The sequence below is a fragment of the Aspergillus tubingensis genome (assembly GCF_013340325.1).
Source record: "Aspergillus tubingensis WU-2223L DNA, scaffold_6, whole genome shotgun sequence".
Classification (NCBI taxonomy): domain Eukaryota; kingdom Fungi; phylum Ascomycota; class Eurotiomycetes; order Eurotiales; family Aspergillaceae; genus Aspergillus; species Aspergillus tubingensis.
The window spans coordinates 895,780-914,346 of NW_023336280.1; the positions used below are offsets into that span (position 1 = coordinate 895,780).

General features: G+C 51.5%; 6 protein-coding genes across 6 annotated transcripts; 2 read left to right on the top strand and 4 right to left on the bottom strand.

Annotated features, from left to right (window-relative positions):
- Nucleotides 1-323: 323 nt before the first annotated feature.
- AtWU_04064 (uncharacterized protein) lies at nt 324-741 on the bottom strand (the record flags this gene model as incomplete). Its single annotated transcript, XM_035499175.1, has 2 exons — nt 324-354; nt 416-741. 2 exons carry the CDS (start codon nt 739-741, stop codon nt 324-326), a joined length of 357 nt encoding a protein of 118 aa, XP_035355068.1.
- A 3,731-nt stretch (nt 742-4,472) lies between these two features.
- AtWU_04065 (aminopeptidase P family protein) lies at nt 4,473-6,046 on the bottom strand (the record flags this gene model as incomplete). Its single annotated transcript, XM_035499176.1, has 2 exons — nt 4,473-5,854; nt 5,953-6,046. 2 exons carry the CDS (start codon nt 6,044-6,046, stop codon nt 4,473-4,475), a joined length of 1,476 nt encoding a protein of 491 aa, XP_035355069.1.
- Nucleotides 6,047-6,977: 931 nt separating this feature from the next.
- AtWU_04066 (SSH4 family protein) lies at nt 6,978-8,659 on the top strand (the record flags this gene model as incomplete). Its single annotated transcript, XM_035499177.1, has 2 exons — nt 6,978-7,416; nt 7,515-8,659. 2 exons carry the CDS (start codon nt 6,978-6,980, stop codon nt 8,657-8,659), a joined length of 1,584 nt encoding a protein of 527 aa, XP_035355070.1.
- Nucleotides 8,660-10,784: 2,125 nt separating this feature from the next.
- Nucleotides 10,785-12,605, top strand: pdeA (3',5'-cyclic-nucleotide phosphodiesterase PDE1; the record flags this gene model as incomplete). The annotated part of the gene is made up of 2 exons (XM_035499178.1): nt 10,785-10,883; nt 11,121-12,605. 2 exons carry the CDS (start codon nt 10,785-10,787, stop codon nt 12,603-12,605), a joined length of 1,584 nt encoding a protein of 527 aa, XP_035355071.1.
- Nucleotides 12,606-13,081: 476 nt separating this feature from the next.
- On the bottom strand, nt 13,082-15,072 carry AtWU_04068 (amidase; the record flags this gene model as incomplete). The annotated part of the gene is made up of 3 exons (XM_035499179.1): nt 13,082-14,238; nt 14,311-14,882; nt 14,948-15,072. 3 exons carry the CDS (start codon nt 15,070-15,072, stop codon nt 13,082-13,084), a joined length of 1,854 nt encoding a protein of 617 aa, XP_035355072.1.
- Nucleotides 15,073-15,370: 298 nt separating this feature from the next.
- On the bottom strand, nt 15,371-16,975 carry gwt1 (putative GPI anchor biosynthesis protein Gwt1; the record flags this gene model as incomplete). The annotated part of the gene is made up of 2 exons (XM_035499180.1): nt 15,371-16,765; nt 16,880-16,975. 2 exons carry the CDS (start codon nt 16,973-16,975, stop codon nt 15,371-15,373), a joined length of 1,491 nt encoding a protein of 496 aa, XP_035355073.1.
- Between the last annotated feature and the right edge of the window lie 1,592 nt (nt 16,976-18,567).

Genomic DNA, 18,567 nt, shown 5'->3' on the forward strand with positions numbered 1-18,567 from the left:
GACCAATCCAATCGCGCCTCTCCCTTCTCACAGGTAGAGGGGATCTTCATTGCTACAAGTCATTGACTTGGGTCCTCCATTGAAAACTGGTTCTCGCGCATTTATTTCGAGAGCTGGTATTGTTCTGGTTTCGCTGATGTCGGATTTTGATTTTCGATAATGTCGGGATGGGGCCCGTTGGCGATCGGTTGAGTATTGCGTGCCATTTGGGTATGCCTTCGTTTCCCTTTTTTGGTTTTGTTGAAAAATATTTTTTCCACCGCCTGGACGACAATTATAGGATTGCTGCAAAAGAAAGCCCAATGACGTCTGCAGGATTAACGTCACCCAGGTAGTGCGTTTAAGGATTGTGGACTATGAGGAAAATGTTAGTCATTGTTCTTCCAGTGCTAGAATTTGAGTCAAGACAACTCACCAATCGATATAGTCGAGTCCACCGAAGTACTCCAACATGCGATAACAGAGACCAACATCGTCGCCCGGGACACCGCCAAAGAGACGATACTGTTCTGCCTCCAGCGTAGAAGCCTCCATCCTCAGCGCACGATCACGCTTCTGCCCTAGCAAATGCCCATAGTGCCAGGTCGGGGCGGGTATTTCAGGACAGTCGAAAGCGGAGGGAACAGCTGGAGCGCAGGTATTGACAGGTCGTGGGAAAGGGTGGGACGGAAGAAGTAGAGGATTGACGCTGCGGTTTCGAGATCGGGGTCGTGTGCGACGTCGATTATGTCTCTGGCCCATTCTCCGTCCAATCCGGCGAAAAAGAGGATATATAGCTTGTTGAAACTTTTTTATTCTTTTCGGGGTGTAGGTCGTAAAGGTGTAGTAGGGGAAGCGGGTATTTTTTCAAGACAATAGTCCCCAGTTATAAAGAGGGGATCTATTGTCCGAAGAAGTCTTTTTTTTATAATAAGACGATTAGAAAGGAAGGAGTGACCATCACCCCTGGGAAGGATGAGATGAGGTGAGGAAAAAACCCAAGCCAAGGGGGGATCAGGAGATCATGAAGCGGGAACATGCGTATATATAGATGTGGATGGCGGATGGAGAATGGCGCAACCCGAACGATTGCCGAAACGGGGAAAGCAGTGGTGTGACTCACTACATCCCAATAAGGTTACAAAGGCACAGAAAGCAGGACGAAAATCTTCACATCCGGCTCGGGGGGGATCCACTCAAGCATCCCCCTACTGTCGGGAGTGCCAACTCCACTCTGATGCAGTCTAGAAGCAGAAATACCTAACCCTGCTTGCCGATGGTGAAATGTGGTCTCATGGAGAAGGGCGATTGCGTAGTGATTTGGCTCGCACCAAATCATCTCTAGTGGCCCTACGGAGCACAAGGGCGCGACTCCGTAAGTACAAGAAGTTTCACGAATTAGGGTTCTCCTGAGTCACTACTCCCCGACAAAAAGTCTAGTTACTTAGTCTACTACTATTCTTGGTTATACCCTTTTTCTTTCTCTTTCCCTTGCCTCCTCCCATCGTGATGGAACCAGTAAGAACTATTCGCTGCCTTCCACAATGAGTGAGAAAATTCTGGTTCAGCCTAGCTGCCTAACACGAATAAAATCTTTAGTTCTGTGCGCCTGGCAAAGGAAACAGAAACAAAAGAAGAATTTTAATGCGGCCCAGTCAGTAGTACCCACGGTGCAACTTAATCGGAATAAACGGAATTATTAGACCATCAGGAGACGTTGAACAAAGGGTCAAAAGAGAACCGAATAAAGAATAACAAAAAATTAAAAAAATATGTCGTCAAATATTATCCCAAAATGCAGTGGTCTGACGCCATGTAGAAGGAGGTTCTCGGCCCCGAATGAGCCAAATTTTCTCTGCGATGAGCAAACAAGGTACTCCTGTTACAATACCAAAACCCGTCTCCGATGCCGCTGTCCCCAGTTGTGATGTCATGTGATCTCGATCGACATAGTTTTCTCTTAGTCATATCTATATCCACGCACTTTTCTTTTCTTTTTTGCAGGACCACATTTGAAACCCACGAGGACTCCGGTTACAACCACGCACCTTGCTCAAGCCGTTTCAGCCTGGCCGAGTGGCGAGGGGTGGATGCCGTACGGGCCGAGCGGGTATATGACGCGCCAAAATTACCTTGCATTAGTCGAGTCCAAGGCAGTTTAGTGTTCAATCACTTCAGTCAGTCAGGAGATGACAACAACATCCTACCCCGGCTGCTTCGGCAGCATCTTTCACTACGGAGCAAATCGGGCATCTTTTAGTTAAGTTGTCAAACTTGTCAGATTTTGTTTCCTATTTACTCCGCGCGTCGATCTATAGCGACATGGCTGATAGATGGTACTACTAGTAGTACTTAGATAGTACTAGCAGTAGTCTTTATTGTGCGGGAATCGATCAATAATTCTAGATCCAATTTTCCCTTTTTGTCGATCAATTGTTGACGGGACGGAACAACTAACTATACGGGTGCACCCTTTTCGATAATCCCAATAATAATAAATAATGCCTCAACACAGCCAAAACTGCATCAATAACATCCTACCCAACCAGCTCAACTAACTAACAAGGTATATCCCTCAAACTCATCAAATTCTCGCCCCCCTCCACAAATTTACTCACCTTGGGGGCAACAAAATTGAGGGAAAAATCTCTGCAGATCTCGGTACAAAAAAAGAAAAAAAGCCGCAAAAAAATTCTGCTTTGACCGACTTTCGTGGCTCTAATCCGGCTTTGACACATGTCCCATACTATACTCCTTTGGCATCGATAGTTATTCTCTGTGCAGCATGAGTGCTTTTTGTTTGTTCCTGGCGAACGGACCCGGACAAACCATTTGCGATATGCGACTACGTAGCGCGTGGCTGGCAAGCCATCTGGCAAGACAGGTTCTCTAGTAGGATGCATGCCTGAATATACTGCAGTAGTGGATATCAAAGTTTTACTGGCATCTATTTACTTAGGTTCTATGCCTGAATCACGGAGTAGAGTTCCTGTTCAAGTTGTTTGTTTATTGTTGGTTGGTTGGGTAGGTAGCTGCAGGGCAGACAGGATTGAAAGCAAACTGCGAACCTAGTACCACTGGCTTATACTAACTGATATATATGCATAGCTATAGCTATAGTATAACTACTATCCTACTCCAACCACAACCACGTAGTCCCAACGAACGTGGCCCATCTAAACATCACATCTACTTCGTCTTCACACTCGCAAACAAACCATCCTCTCCCTCTTTCTCACTCACTCACAGAAAGACAAAGCCCTATCGCACTAAACCAACCAACTAACCGACCCCCAAACTGTGTGTCCACTGTCCAGCTTCTACGTGGGCACACTGGAACTACGTACTAACTCATCCCATCTCCTTCCGTCTTCCCCGAGACTCCATTTCCAACACTACCTACTTACCGTCGGAGTCCCATTTTCTCTTCTAACCCCCGCAAATGGAGAACACGATGAACTAACTAACTAGCCCTGATGTGACCCATCCAAATCCTCCCCTCCCATCCCTTCCCCCTTTTACCACAGTTTGTTATTATTGTTTCTAGTGGTGGTGGTGGTGGTGGTGTTGTTGTTGTTGTTCACGCATGAATAACAAAAAGTACTACTACGTACTACGTACCTTGCAAGCCCTAGGGCACGGCAAACCTACTCCACCACCTCCACACTACTATCTACCGCCCCCTTTTGTGGCTTTTATTCACGATGGGGGCGTAAGGACTAAGAGAAAAAAATGAATATGTGGAGTTTTTGTGTGGGTGGGAAATCTTGGCTTGGAATGATCGTGGGTTTTCTAGACTGGGAGGGAAAACTACTAGGTCTAGACAAGAAGTTCGGGAGAGGAGGAAGGGATGGTGGATAGATGGGGGCGGTTATTTGCGGGATTGGGATGGGACGGAGACTTCGTTTGTGTGTTGTGTTGTGTCGTGTTGTTGCTAATATTGGAGATGAGGATGTGCCTGTGTATGTGTGCCTGAGACGGGAATGATCGTTTCATGTGGTGGTCTTTATTCGTGTTGTTGTTTCGGGGTTGGGTTGGTTCCTTGGTTGAGGATATGAGGTATGACAACTAATGGGTGGTAGTAGGTATCTACTAGGTAAGTGATGATGGATGGGATTTGCTTCTGGCCTACTGAGTACTACAGGTGTGGTAGATACTTTTCCCGGTTATCCAAGGAGAAAGGAGATGAGGATGGGAATGGGATACACACTACGTAGGTATGGAGGGTGGAAAAACGCCTCTGACGGAATCGAGACTGCTGAGGGGAATGAAGAAGATGGAGAGCATTCCCGTTCAGCAACCAATCATGCCATTTTGGTGCGACTCGGTAATTGAAGGTGGTACAGCAACGCTCCACACAAGCAGAAATGCGAAGAGGGTCTAGACTGGCTACATCATCGTCATACACTGACGGGAAATGGAGAAATTGTGAAACGAGAAGTCGCTCTTTGTCACCGCCAAGGCAAAATCGAATCGTTGACATGACGGCTCGGCTAATTGTCGATCCCGCGCCGGATGATCTCCAGCATTTCCTCGCCCTTTGGCGCCGTCGTCAGATTCTCATACCCTGTCCGAGTGACCAGGATGTCGTCTTCTATCCGCACGCCACCAATGGGAATGTATTTCTCGGCCTCCTCGAAGTTGATGTACTGCGCCTGAGGCAGTTTCCGGGTATTTGCCAGAGCCAGCTTGGAGAAGTAAACACCTGGCTCGATGGTGACCACCATGCCCTCCTCGAGCAAGGGTACTGACTGGCTCATGGCTGGGATGAAGTCAGGTCTGCAAGGTCTGTTAGGCAGCCCCATGCCCGTGATTGGCTTCTCGGACACGTCGTGGACTTCCAGTCCAACGTGATGGCCCAATCCGTGAGGAAAGAAAATGGCCGACGCCCCCGACACGCGAATCTCCTCCACGGTGCCCGGTTTGAGGACACCTAGCTTCTGCAAGCCCTTAATGGCTATGTCGTGGGCAAGCACCTGCAAGTCGCGGAACCGCACACCTGGCTTAATGCGCTTGATACACTCCTCCTGCATCTCTTCTACGATTTGGTAGACGTCGCGGGCATATGAACTGGGCCAATCGGCGGCCAAAGGAAAGGTGCGGGTCACGTCACTTGCGTAGCACTCCCACTCTGCACCTGCGTCCAGACAGACCAGCTGTCGTCCTTTGAGGGGCTCGTTGTTCTTCACATAGTGGAGGGTGGCTGCGTTGGGTCCCGAACCAGCAATGATTTCGTATGCTTGGTTCTTCGCTCCGTGCGACACGCAGGTGTCGAGGAAGAGGCCTTCGATCTGGGCTTCATTGGACATCTTGTGGATTTTCTCGAGCACTTTGCGATGGGCCAACCCGGATATCTTGTTGGCGTGGCGGATCATACGAAGCTCATAATCATCTTTAACCACCCGCGCCGCATCCATTGCGGGCAGCAAGCGCTGATCATCTAGGTTCAGCTGCCGGAAAATGAATTGGGGCTGCTGAGAGCTATGAAGGATGTAGACTGGAGCGGCATGATTGTATTTCTCTACCCACGACTGAATATCGCTCTGTAGGGAAGCATAGTAGCGCACTTTGTCTACGTCAAACCGCCGTTCAGCCTCGTCTGTGGTCAACGTGGGCCCCATCCATATTGCGCGGTGCAGGTCAAAGTCCGGAACATAGAGAACCAGTAAGTCATTGTTGATGTCGTAGGTAAGAAAGCAGTCCGGCTCATCGGCTCCACTAAGATAGTAGAAGTACCGTCGCTGTCGAAAGGGTTGTGGTTGGTCGGAATCGCCCCAATTGATGGTTGGTTTCCCAATCAGATAGATAAGGCCGCTGGACACACCCAGCTTCATTGCGACTTTGCGCGCATGTTGTTTGGCTGCGCCGGGACTCCCTGTTAGTCTTTGGGCGCCCCAGGATTAACGCAGGAGAAGAATGACAAGGCGAGGGAGGAAAAGAGTATATATCTTGGGGTCACAACATGAGACATACCTGGATACTTATCGATCCCTTCGCCGCGCACCGTTACGCTGATATCGCAGGCACCAAGGCTCGAGACAAGCTCCGGCGGGATTGAAACACGCATCCTGTTGCTTACCACGACCTACAGGCAGAAAGGGGATGGGAGGACCTATACAGACAGGCCTGTCACAGAGGTGAGGGACCTGAATGAAGGCACAGGAAGGGAGATAGAGGGACTGGAGGAGATAAGACAGCGCTTAGAAAGCGAGAGGAGGGAGAAAGAGGGCGAGGAATGACCGCCAGCGATAGCGTGTCTCTCTATCGGGTTTAGACAGGGTCTCCGGCGGAGTCCATCGGTCATGTATTATTACTGTCGTGGAACAGCTAAGATACCAGAGATAGGGTGTGACTGATGGCCTGGCCAGACTGTCCATACAGTATCTTACAGACAAGAGATACGTCTTTAATTGTGAGATGATTGAAGAGTGACGGATGATTAAGTTCCCTGATCAGGCATCCAAAGGGACTCTTGGAGTGTGCCTCATCCCTTTTCCCTGGACTGCTTGGGACCTTGCATGGTCAGTTATTTGGAGGGGACAACTTAGTTGGCCAGCAGACATATGTAGGAGTGTATTTGATCTCAAACGTGGCCCATCTAATTTCTGTATCTCCTTCAGGAGTTCACAACATGCCTTGAGTGCTGTCATCCGGAAGCATCGAGCGCATCGCCCGGAAGCGTCGCTGCCTTTTCGCCCCCCACATGCGCCTCTCTCAGTCTCTCTCTCTCACTCTCGTCCTGGGCTTCTGCTTCTGGTTTCTTGGTTCCGACCTCCAACTCTCCCCATTTGAAACTCCCTCATCATCGCTCCTCATCTCTTTCCCACTCCTCTGCAACTTTCCCATCTCTCATTCCTTCCCTTCCCCTACGCCTTTCATCTACCCGCTATTTCCCTAGCGTCGCTTTCCCTCCTTATCTCATAACATTCAGCTTAGCGTTACCATCTCTCCGCCAGCGAGTCCGTGTCGACGCAACATCTCCAACCAGTCAATGAACGATGCGGGGATCTGAGGCATCGGGGCCCGGTGCTCTCTTTGATGCTCCCTCGACTCTTGCCACGTCCCTTGGAATCAATCCCACCGCTGCTCCTGAACCCCCTCCGACCGATCCCAAATTAGTCGCCTCCAACATCGAGCAAGTCTTGTTGTCCATGTCAGAAGGCAATGGCGGTCTAGTTAGCGTCAGTGGCAACTCGTCGGGTTCTACCGGCAAGGGTATCCTGATAGGCGTCCTCTCTGCCTTTGGGTCCGCTGCCGTTGCAGTGCTTGTACTCGCCGTCTTCTTTTTCTTCAAATACACTCAGCGTGGTAGAATCATTCTCGATCGCATCGGCCGACCGGGTGAATTCGACGATGAACAAGCGTTTGCGCGCGAGGAGGCGGAAGCCTTGGAGACGATGGATGATCTCACGCGATCGGAGTATATGAGAGCGAAGGGTAAGTCACCGGCTCTTTGTCCATTCTCTTGGGCGAACGACGACCATGGGGTCTTGTCAAGCATGACGTATGTGCATTTGTCGCTAATACAACTACAGCCTTCATCGAAGCCAATCCGCCCGAGTCCGTACAAACCGACATATCGCTCTCTCAATTCCTCGCGATACAAGAAAAAGGAGTATCGGCTTGGGAATTCCAACCAGAGCTGGAAATTGCCAATTGCTTTGTTGAAGGCCGTACGGAAATCGAGTTCTACGACTCGGAATGCAGCGTCCAGACCAATTTGCCTGTTCCGAAACAGAATGACGTCTATTACTGGGAGGCTAAGATCTACGACAAACCTGATAATACTCTTATCAGTATTGGGATGACTACGAAACCGTATCCCTTGTTCAAATTACCAGGTGCGTCTTTGGGTGTCTCGTTGGGGGGAGATACCGGTCATCCCACGGTCGCTAATTTGTTGCTTATGATGTCAGGCTTCCACAAGACTTCGGTCGCATACCAGTCCACGGGTCATAGGAGGCACAACCAGCCGTTTGCACCAACACCATATGGTCCTCACCTTCTGCAAGGTGATGTGATCGGCGTAGGGTATCGGCCTCGCTCGGGTACGATCTTCTTCACTCGCAATGGCAAGAAGCTGGAGGACGTCGTTCACGGTCATAAAGCGCAAAACTTCTTCCCCACTGTTGGAGCCAATGGGCCTTGCTCTGTCCATGTGAACTTCGGTCAGATGGGTTTCGTGTTCATCGAGGCCAACGTCAAGAAATGGGGTCTGGCCCCTATGACTGGTAGCCTGGCTCCGCCTCCGCCTTACGGCAGCGAGCAAGGCAGTATCCTACTAGAGTCGGGTCGGGAGAGTGCAGCTCAGATTTCCCAACGGGTTTACCAGGATGCCAATAATGCACGCACCAGTTCGACTGTCCGTGTTGCGCCATCTGCCAGTCCCGGCCCTGTGCGGTCACCCACCGACATTTCCTTGGCTCAGCTTGCCCACATCCCGTCGAACGAGGACGTTGGCGAAGGATCCAGTCGAACCAACGTCGTCGATGGTGAGCAAGTCCCCTTGTTGCATACAGACGATCTCGACCAAGTCCCACCTCCCGAGTATTCCAGTCCGGACGGCAGTCGGAGAGGCAGCGAAGACCTACACTCTGACGAACAGCCTCCGATACCTAGCTACGACGCTGCTGTTGGCAACCGCGACGGTCACGGCACGCATCCTAACGAGACTCCTTGAAAGGCGACCGAGGTCCCGCATATATTGTTATCGTTTATCCATCAGTTATTGGCGCAGCGTCTCTTTGATGTGTATACGGCATGTTTCAGCCACTGGTTCTATTTCTACTACTGTTCCCTGATTTTAGCGGCCACGGTCGGCGTTCCACAGGCGGGATTCTACGGGTTAGGTTTCACGGTTACGCCGCTAGACGTGGCAATGATGAATTTTACGTATATAGGGTCTGGTCGTTTCTGTCTTCATTTGTCATTTGGAACAATTGTGTCGGTTGAGGTCGTGGGCACCTTGCAGGGCTGAATCCCGTAAAGCTCACGTTCCCTTCGAGTTGAGGCAGTTTGGCAAGGGTCTTCTCAGCCTTGATCGACCGAACGAGAGGACAATACTGTTCCAATGATAACCTTGTTTTCTTGCGCAATTCGTGTCAAAAATGGGTGCTATTGAACTGGGTGGATTTATCGCGGTGTTTGTCTGGGAGTACATTTTATCATGGCTGAACACATACAGTGGCTATTTATATCATTCCTTGTCTGCGCTTCCCTGTATCTTCTTGTGTATGTGTAGCAATCGAGTGGTCATCTGCCTCTTGCGCCGCTGTATAACCAGCGGCAATGAAATATTTTACATCAAGAATATGGGCAATCAGGTAGTAGCACGGCGTATTTTAACCAAGTAAGTAGCCAGTAGATCGTAGTTCGTAGAACCGGTCCATCCATTGCCCCATTCCCCCACATGTTCGACCCAATAAATGTTATTCATCATTACTGCTATCTCTTTAGCTAGTATTATACTAACTGTATCTATAATTATCCAGTGATATACAGCGCTGGGATTATTTCCGGGAACAAGGCTCTTTCTCAGTCCCTCTGTTGCTCCTTCCGCAACCAGCGCGTCATCGATCAGTGCCAGTCAGTGACTACTTACTCTCTGCTCAACCTCCCTCCCCCAATCTTTCTCTTCCATCATCATGTTCCATCCTTTCTCATCCTCCACATTGCATTTCTCCGTTCGCACGCAAGATATGCATCTCCAAATACCCACTAGACGACGTCCACCGGCACTGCATCGCACGATTATCTTCGTCCATCTTCCATAGGCTGATTCGACTGACTTTGCTGGTTATCTTCTCTTAACGCATATGATAGAGTTTCTGTTCCTCCCTTGTCCCTTGGCTGGTCCTCGTACTGCAATGGCTCACCTTCCCTGCTGCTTTTCTCGGTCGGACATTGCCTCCCATTAACCTTATCTTCTCCAAGTTGAATCACTCAGCAGATTTGAAGCAACAACAGTCACCAATATATTGACTTCACACGAGTCATTCGTATAACAGTTACTTCTCTCACTTTAAACAATACCTCTTATCACTCATTGGCTCCTAAACAAGCTCGCTCAATTTTGCTTTTGCCGCCAACGGTGATTTCCGACTTCCCCTCCAGTCACTGAATCATCTGTTCAGCCCCGGCCGTTAGCGTGCTGCAGGTGCCCAGTGGCGAGCGAGTGACCGCCAACAACTGGTGCGCTAACTGGCCTGGTGCGACGCAGTTTTGCCCCAGATTCACGGGGAAGTGCCGCCCCCAACAGTGGACGCGCTGGGGGTTTGGCAACCTTTTGTCGCATAGGCCTGGCTGCCAGCCTGACCGCTATCTAGGTTGAAAAGCATCACGCAGCTCTCCAAGAAGAACGGGGAAAGTTTCTTCACCTCATCCTCACCACACCTCTCGACTTGACGTACACTAAATCGAGGAAGTTACAGCCGCCCACAGCCACATCTGCACAATCAAGCGAGGGTGGTGTGCATTCAATATCTGCGCTCAGCCGCCCTAGGTGGAGTATATGCATTTTGGCCCTTGCTTATTCTCCGACCAGATACGCAGTGCAACAACGGCGATAGTTTCCAGTTTGTGGGAACTGCTTTATAGCTTCATTCCGATAAAAAGCGTAAGGATCGCCTGGCCCAGATCCTTGGGGGTATCCACACAAGGTCCGGCCGCTACCCCAAGTGGTTCTCTGAAAAAGGGCTAGAGTTCGTCCGGAAGGGCTATTTTACTGGGAGTCCAACACATCCCATCGATTGCTGGTTCAATTGATGCCCTGGCGACTTTTGCCTTGAGCCATCTTCACACTCAAGATGCAAGAGTCTGAATTGCCTTTTGTAGGCGCAAACCCTCCAGAAGCAGCTGGCCAAGGAGATGGACCCGGTCCTCCAAGTCTGCAGATAATCGTGCTGGTAAGTTTTGTCTCACATGCTGTGTTTGTCAGTCCCGTGTGGCCATGACGTTGTTCTTTACACACATGATTGCGAACCCTGAAAGTCTGCCTACTGGCGAGTCCGATCACTAGCATCGATGCGCCATGTCTCACACTTCTCCCCGCGCCATGTTCTCGATCTCTCACTACACCTCAACCCATTTCATCGCTGGCGAGTTTCGCATTCAAGGTCGACCACTAACGCTTCCCTTGAAAGGGTCCGACAGGAGGTCCCCGTGAGGATAGAGTCACTGGACTTCTGGTCCGATCCACATCCACCAAATGGTCCGCAAACTCGATCGTAGCTGTTGATGCGGGCACCCTTCTATGTGGCATAATCGACACTTTGGAACCATGTGATAATAACCAAAAGTCGTCGGATCAGGGGCCATTTGCTGGGCTCGAACTGCCACATAACAATGTACCAGCAAATGCAGCCCATGTTTTCCGGCATATTATCGGCGCTGTCTGCATCACACATCCTCATCTAGACCACCTGTCAGCGTTTGCCATCAACACTCCAGTTCTGGAGGCTGGAAGTGGCGCGAAAACGTTGGCCGCCCTGCCTTCGGTGGTTGCTGCCATTAAGACTCACGTGTTTAACGATGTGATTTGGCCAAACCTCTCTGATGAGGATGGCGGTGCTGGCCTTGTTACCTACCAGCGACTAATGGAGGGCGGAAACCCCATGATGGGGCGTGGTGATGAAAAAGGCTATACGCGAGTCTGCGAGGGCTTGTTGGCAAAATGCCTGGCTATCAGTCACGGGTGTTGCAGGCAGAGATCAAGCGTCGACAATGACATTCAACGCCGGATGAGCAGCGCCCCTTTTGGTGTTGACCCAATGAGATTGAACCCAAGGGCGTATTCGATGTCATTCGACGAGCCAGAGACCGGCTACTTTTCCGGAGCACGTTCGCCAGGCTATCGCGTACCCGGCAAGGATGGCTGGGCCACCGTGGAGTCGTCAGCTTTCTTCATCCGTGAGCCTACGACAAAGCGAGAAGTGATCATCTTCGGCGACGTTGAACCTGACTCGATCTCAATGAATCCACGCAACAGACGCGTGTGGGAAGCAGCAGCACCGAAGATTGTTGCCTCTCAACTGCGAGCGATCTTCATTGAATGCTCCTATAACGATGATGTTGACGATGCCTCCTTATACGGCCATTTGTGCCCACGTCACTTGATCGATGAATTGATTGTTTTGGCACAGAAGGTTACAGAATTGAAATACCCAGATTCGTTTTCGATAAGAAAACGCAAACGTGCAAGTGCCCCCGAGGCAGCCGGCGATCCAGCTCTCAGTCCCAAGTCAAAGAAGGCTGCTCTCGCTGGCGAGAAAAGTGGAGGAGGCTCTCGTCGGGGATCGGCCAGGACGTCACGTCGCCATACGCGTGCCAGAGTTGCTGTAGAAGACATTGACGAAAACATGGAAGGAAGCCCAGCCGTTTCCCACGCTCCGAGCGAAGTTGGTATGGATGTGTCGCTGGCAGAAAGTTCAGACCCTCTCACGGTGCTCCAGTGGCCAGAACCACCTCTGACCGGACTACTGGTCTATATCATACATATTAAGGACGATATGAATGATGGCCCACCTCCTCAGGAGCGGATCCTGCAAGAACTCAAAGCCCAGGGACAAGCTGCTGGACTAGGATGCGAATTTCGAGTCCCCACACGTGGCGAGAGCGTCTTGATCTGATGTCGGTTACCGCAAGTCCAGCATGGCTTGTCTACTTTGCACCGAACATGTCCGGTGCTCCTTGCTTCTTGTGACACCGAACCATGCAATAGAGGGGGACATATCAACGGGCTATATCTATACATGACTGTGGACCATGTCCCATGAATCCAGTTCTTATCTGGGGGCCTTGTCTGCAGAGATGATCCTTAGTGCATCTTTCCCTTACTTTTCCATTCCTATATGTTCTATCCTACTTCTCTTGTTCTATCTTTGGCGCGGCTTTTGTGAGCAGATTTATCTCTCGTTTACCCTTTTGCTATTGCATCATGTGATTTAGCAGATACCACCGGTGCAATCGAACATATTGTCATTAGAATCAGAATTATTAATCCCTGGTCACTATGGCATGGCTATTTAGAGTGACCACAAGACAGTCATAAACACCGTAACAAAGTACCAGTAAATAATCCCGGAAACAACCACCAACTCATATCCTAAGAGCTCATCTCCTCTCCAGCCTTAGCAATAACATCCTCCCAAGCGGCCCCCTCTCCCCTGGGAACCGTCAACCCCGAGTTCTCCTCACCCTCACCCTCACCACCATCAGTAGCAGCAGCAGCAACCCCACCCAAAACACCCTCCCCATCCCTCGCAAACTCAATCAACTCCTCCTCACTCCCCCACTCCCCCATAGCCATGACACCCACGGGCACCCTCCTTCCACCATCCACCACATCATACCCAGCCGGACAACTAATCGCCGGACAGCCCGAGAAATTCGCCAACCAGACATACTCCATATTCCTGACCGTAGAATTCCCATCCGACACTCCACGCTTCAGATCCGCTTCGCCGCCCGCAATCTTCCACCCCGGGATCGGCGTCGTCGGCGTGACGATCATCAAGCCAGGGTGTTTCTGGAACAAGTGAGCCAGATGCGTCATGAGGCAGTTACGGAGACGTTGCGCCGCGAGGAAATCCTGGCCTTTGATTTGCCACATGCCCATTGAAGCCATTACTTTGTTGGCGGGCGTGAGGTGCGAGATCTGGGATGGGGTGAGGGATGAGGTTACTTCCGAGAGGATGGTTAGGGCGTGCGCTTTTTGGCCTTCGGGGAGGTACGGGATTGTGATGTCGATTATCGTGTAGTTCTTGAGCTTGCGGTAGTGGTCGAGGGTCGCGTTGAAGATGGCGAGGACTTCCGGGGAGGCGCGGTCGATCCAGGGGCGGACGATGCCGATGGTTTTCTGGGGGTTGTTGTTGCTGTTGTTTGGGGTGGAGGGGAGGGTGCGGAGTGGTGAGGGGAAGGATGCTGAGATGGGGTCTGAGGATTCTGGGGCTGGCGTGGCCATGAGTCGGTAGGCGAGGGCTAGGTCGTCAATGTTGGAGGCTAGGGGCCCGTAGACGCCTGTGGTGGACGCCAGTGAGATGGTAGGAGAGCCGCTCACGCGGCCGTGGGTGGTCTTCAGTCCCCAGATGCCGCAGAAGGAGGCCGGGATGCGGATTGAGCCTCCGCCGTCGGCGCCTAGGGCGATGGGGACTAGGCCTGCGCTGACGGCGTAGCCGGAGCCACCGGAGGAGCCGCCGCAGTAGTAGTCGGGGTTATGGGGGTTTCTGGGGGTGCCGAAGTTGGGGTTGTTGTTTGTGGTGTCTGGGGTGTGAAGATGGTGGTTAGTTGGTTTAGGAAGCTTAGATGAGGTATGTGGGGAGCTGCACTACTCACCAAGACCCAACTCGTGCATGGTGGTCTTGCCAATAACGATGGCTCCGGCGTCCTCCCATTGCTTCACACACCAGGAGGTGCCCGTGAACTCGCCGGTGAAGTCGAGCTTGCTGCCCAGGGTTCGTCGGTATCCTTCCATATGTACTTCGTCCTTGATTGCGACGGGGATGCCATCCATTGGGCCCAGTGGCTTGCCATCTTTGTACCGCTGTGTAGAGGCTTCTGCTGCGGCGCGAATCTTGTCGACTTGCGAGTCTAGAAAGGCGATCGAGTGCTTGCCGGGTGGTTTGGCATCGCGGCGGATCAGGGGCAGTAGGGTCTCGACGACGGCAAGGGGAGTCAGTTCGCCCGAAGTGTAGCGAGCGATATAGTCGGCAGAAGTGTAGTAGCCTGCATTGCTTTGTCGCTTTGGCGTGGGAACTGGCAGGTCGGCAGCGGGAGCATTGGGGTTAGCGACGGGAATCACGGTCGGATCATATCGGGCGGAGTATTGGTCGAGGGGGAGGTTGCGGATGACATCGAAGCCAGTGGTCCCCCAGAGATAGCTCTGGATGAAGCCAATGTTCTGGATACTAGAGAGGGGAGATGATTAAGCAGTTGTGGCTGAGAGGGAAGATGATGAGAAAAGAAGACATACAGACTGGCGCCGATGGCCAAGGGAAGGCCGCGGATGACGGGGATCACCTGCTCCTCATTCCTGTACGGCACGGTGGGGCCCGGCCGGGCCTCTGGATAGTGGATGAATGGAGCTTTCTCACCCATGATGCGATCAGGAAGTGTCGGTGAGAGTGGAGGAAAAAGAAAGAAAGAACTTACGGGGAGAACTTCCTTTCTTTTTCCTCCAGCTTGATCGCCAAGCCAACCGGCCAGCCGTCACTAAGCTAAGCTCAGCTCCCGAACCCCAAACAGCTGCTTATCTACTGGACCCCGGATTTCGGTCCGCATCTCGACCAGAAGTAGTTGATGGCCACGGTCTATATACACAATATTCTTCATTATAATCTGATTATTTCCCCCCTCCTTCTGGAGAGAGGTGTTATGTCTTTGCCCATCTTGTATTTCAAATTGCCAACTTGATGTTGGCCCGATCCAATCCTAGTGCTACGCCTGTGAGCGCCGCGGCGTATGCGATGAGGATTGCCATCGCCTGGGCCGTACTGACATCTAGTGTCGGGACGCTCAGGTTGACAGCCCCGGTGAGCAAGTTGGCAACCAGGAAGATAGCCAGTCCGCCGCGATTGAATGCCTTCAAAATCCGGCTTGTCGCGAAAGACACCCGATCGGCCTCACCGTCCTTCCCGGATGCCCGATGTACCGATGGGAAGAAAATTGTCTCCAGGAGACAGAAAAGAAACAGTTGAGCATTGTTAAAGGCAGATACCCAAACGACATACGGCATGTTAGCAAGTCGGCGCGAGACCGGAATGTTGGCGCCGTGGCCTAGTGCATAGGTAGAATTCAGAATGAAGATCGCAGACCAGGCGAGCGCTTGGACGCCCAGGGTCACCAGCACGCCTCTTCTCGCCTGCTGGGGAGACCGTTGGGTAGTGGTGCCGCGAGGAATGATCCGAATGCCAGTGGCACGGCCTGCCAGGAAAATCGCAAAGTATCCCAGGAACGAAAACACTCCTTCCCGGTTTTTGGAGAGCAAACTCGGACCGCGAGGGGAAACAAGGATATAGCTCTTCAGTTCGGTCGATTCCAAAGCGACTTGATACAACACAGCAACTGCCAGCGAAAGGGCTTCATAGGAGGGAACAATGTCAGCCAGGCTGTCAAAGAGTTCCACGAAGGGTGGCAAAAGACCCAGGGTGAAAAAGAAGTTCCAATGCACGCCATACTCCGTCACATGCTCCGCATAGTCCAGCCCCTTCACGCTGTACAGCCTGACCAAACCCAGGATAAGTAGAGGGACCGAGTGCCACGTGGAAGCAATCAGCCGCTGGCCTACCGGAGTCTTCCGAGCGCCATTGCTTCGGCCCTTAAGCACAGAGCGAGCAGATACTACCCCGCCTGAGAAAACGAAAGATCCCACACCCAGATCCATGAGTGACGTGCCCCAATTTTCCACCTTTGCAAATCGCCGTGGAAACGCCTGGAAGTCCACCGCCAAGATGGCTACACAGGTAATGATCATCATGGCTGCACGATATGTTGTCAGAAATGGGTGAATTGGTAAGGATTCGGGCATGTCCGCTGCATTCTTATCGCTTTGGGTCGGTTTCGGGGGAGGTTTAGCCTTTTGCTGGCTGCGGGGAGGTCTTGAGTTGAGAAACAGCAGGAGGGCGGGGGCGATCAGCAGGACGTTCAGCGTCCATGGCGCAGAGGAGTAGACAGTCGTGGCAAACAGAATGGCCAGTACATTGAGCAGAAAGTCGGTCACCAGTGCTGCTGAGCTGTAAGGAGTGAAGAAGGAAAGGCGTGATTGTAGCGCTGACCATAAGAGAGCAGCGGCCTAGACCAATCCCGTAAAGAGTCAGCTACCACTGCCTGGAGGGTGTGACGTATCCCAGGCCATCACTTCTGGATGGGTGGGATCGAACAGCTGTCAAGGGGAAGAGAAACGTACAGGTGCGACTAATGTAACAGCATTGATCTCAAGAATGCTGCCACCAGCAAGATCAGACACGAAGGCCTCTTTGCGAGCCTTGTAGCTGGGATCCATAGCTGCTACTGCTACTTGTTCGGACCAGAAGTCCAAAAAGGCCAAAAGACCGATAGAGGAGGGGTAGAAGGAAAAGGAAAACAATCAAATGTGTGCAAAGCTGCAGATAGATTGGAGTTAATCTTGCATTAGAAGCCCTACCCACCGACAGTGAGACGTGGCCGGCGCAAGGTAGGGAGCAGCAAGTCAACAAGTCAGTCAAGTCAAGGCAGAATGCAAGCAAGCAAGCAAGTAAAGTGAGAAATGCGATGACGCGCGAACACAACAATCTGGCCGCTTTTAGTCTGGAGGACCTCAGGCCAGCAACTTCCCTCATTGGGGTTAGGCCGTACGGGAGGCACTTGTGTGCCTGGAAAGAGGAATACCGAGTATGGTAATCTGGTTACAGATCCATACAGATCCATACATCCTCCCCGCCTTTCTGATTCAAACCGTCCAAAAACCGATTCTCATTTTCCCTCTTGCTTGTCGTGCTTGAGTCTGTCTGCCTCGTCGACTTCTCACCTTTTTCCATGGGCTTCTTTCTTTCCCACTCAGCAAATCATCCTCTGCCATCTTTCCTGCCTGGGAATTATTTTTCCGACTTATCAATCAATCACCGTGTCTCTGGTTCAGACAAAGTGGTGACTAACCATACATCCACTGTTCTCCATCTCAATGTCCATCCCAATTACATTGCTTAAAATGCCATACAGAATGAGCTCATATGCCTGAGTGCTCAAGAGTCTGAGACATGGAGACAGAAAAAGAAAGCAATCTGCTGCTTAATCTGCATTCGCAGGGTCTGTTTGTGATGGATCCCATGCTGGGGATGCAAGAAGACGAAAACAAAGGTCAGAAAAATCGAAGGCCAGCCAAGAGCTGTATCGAATTATCGTGCTTATGTGCGACAGACCGATCATGACTGTGGCGTGCGAGGTTTTCATTGGCAATTGATTACAGCCTACCACCTGCCAGGCTGCCATTGCTGGAGCCTCCACAATATTTCCGATCTACATTCTCTGGGGGCCCAACCAGCTGCTAGCAAGGGGGCGTACCGGGTTTCACCCACGAAGCTTGCTAAGCATGATGGGGGGCACTAACTAACAACTACCATGCCACTAGATGCTTATACTATACTCCTACTGGAGCAGGGATGAGAAGGTGAGCCCCGGGGGGGACGGAGGTTCTCCGTGTCCCCCCTGGTAGGACAACCACGCAGGAAACTGCTTTAGGCTATGCGTCGTTGTTTCGAGCTAAGGACCGGTTGGGTCAGCTCAGGTTTAGCTCACAAGATATGCTGTGCCGCTTACTACATAATACTGAGTTTATGGTGCTTGCGTTGACATGAACGACGAACGGACGACTAATAAAAAACCATGGAACGCACCCACCACAGACCAATCAATCAGAGGGAAATGAATGATCACCAGCGAGTTTCAGTAAAGTACACGGCCGTCTCCCGTGCGGATGCAGCTTGGGACAATGATATGCAGCTATCAGGCCCACCGACCGGCTTTAGTACGGCTTTACCTTAGGAGATTATTTTTTAGGGCCATTCGGCCGACGACCGGTATGTTGGCCTTCCGTGTCCGGGGTACATTGACACTACG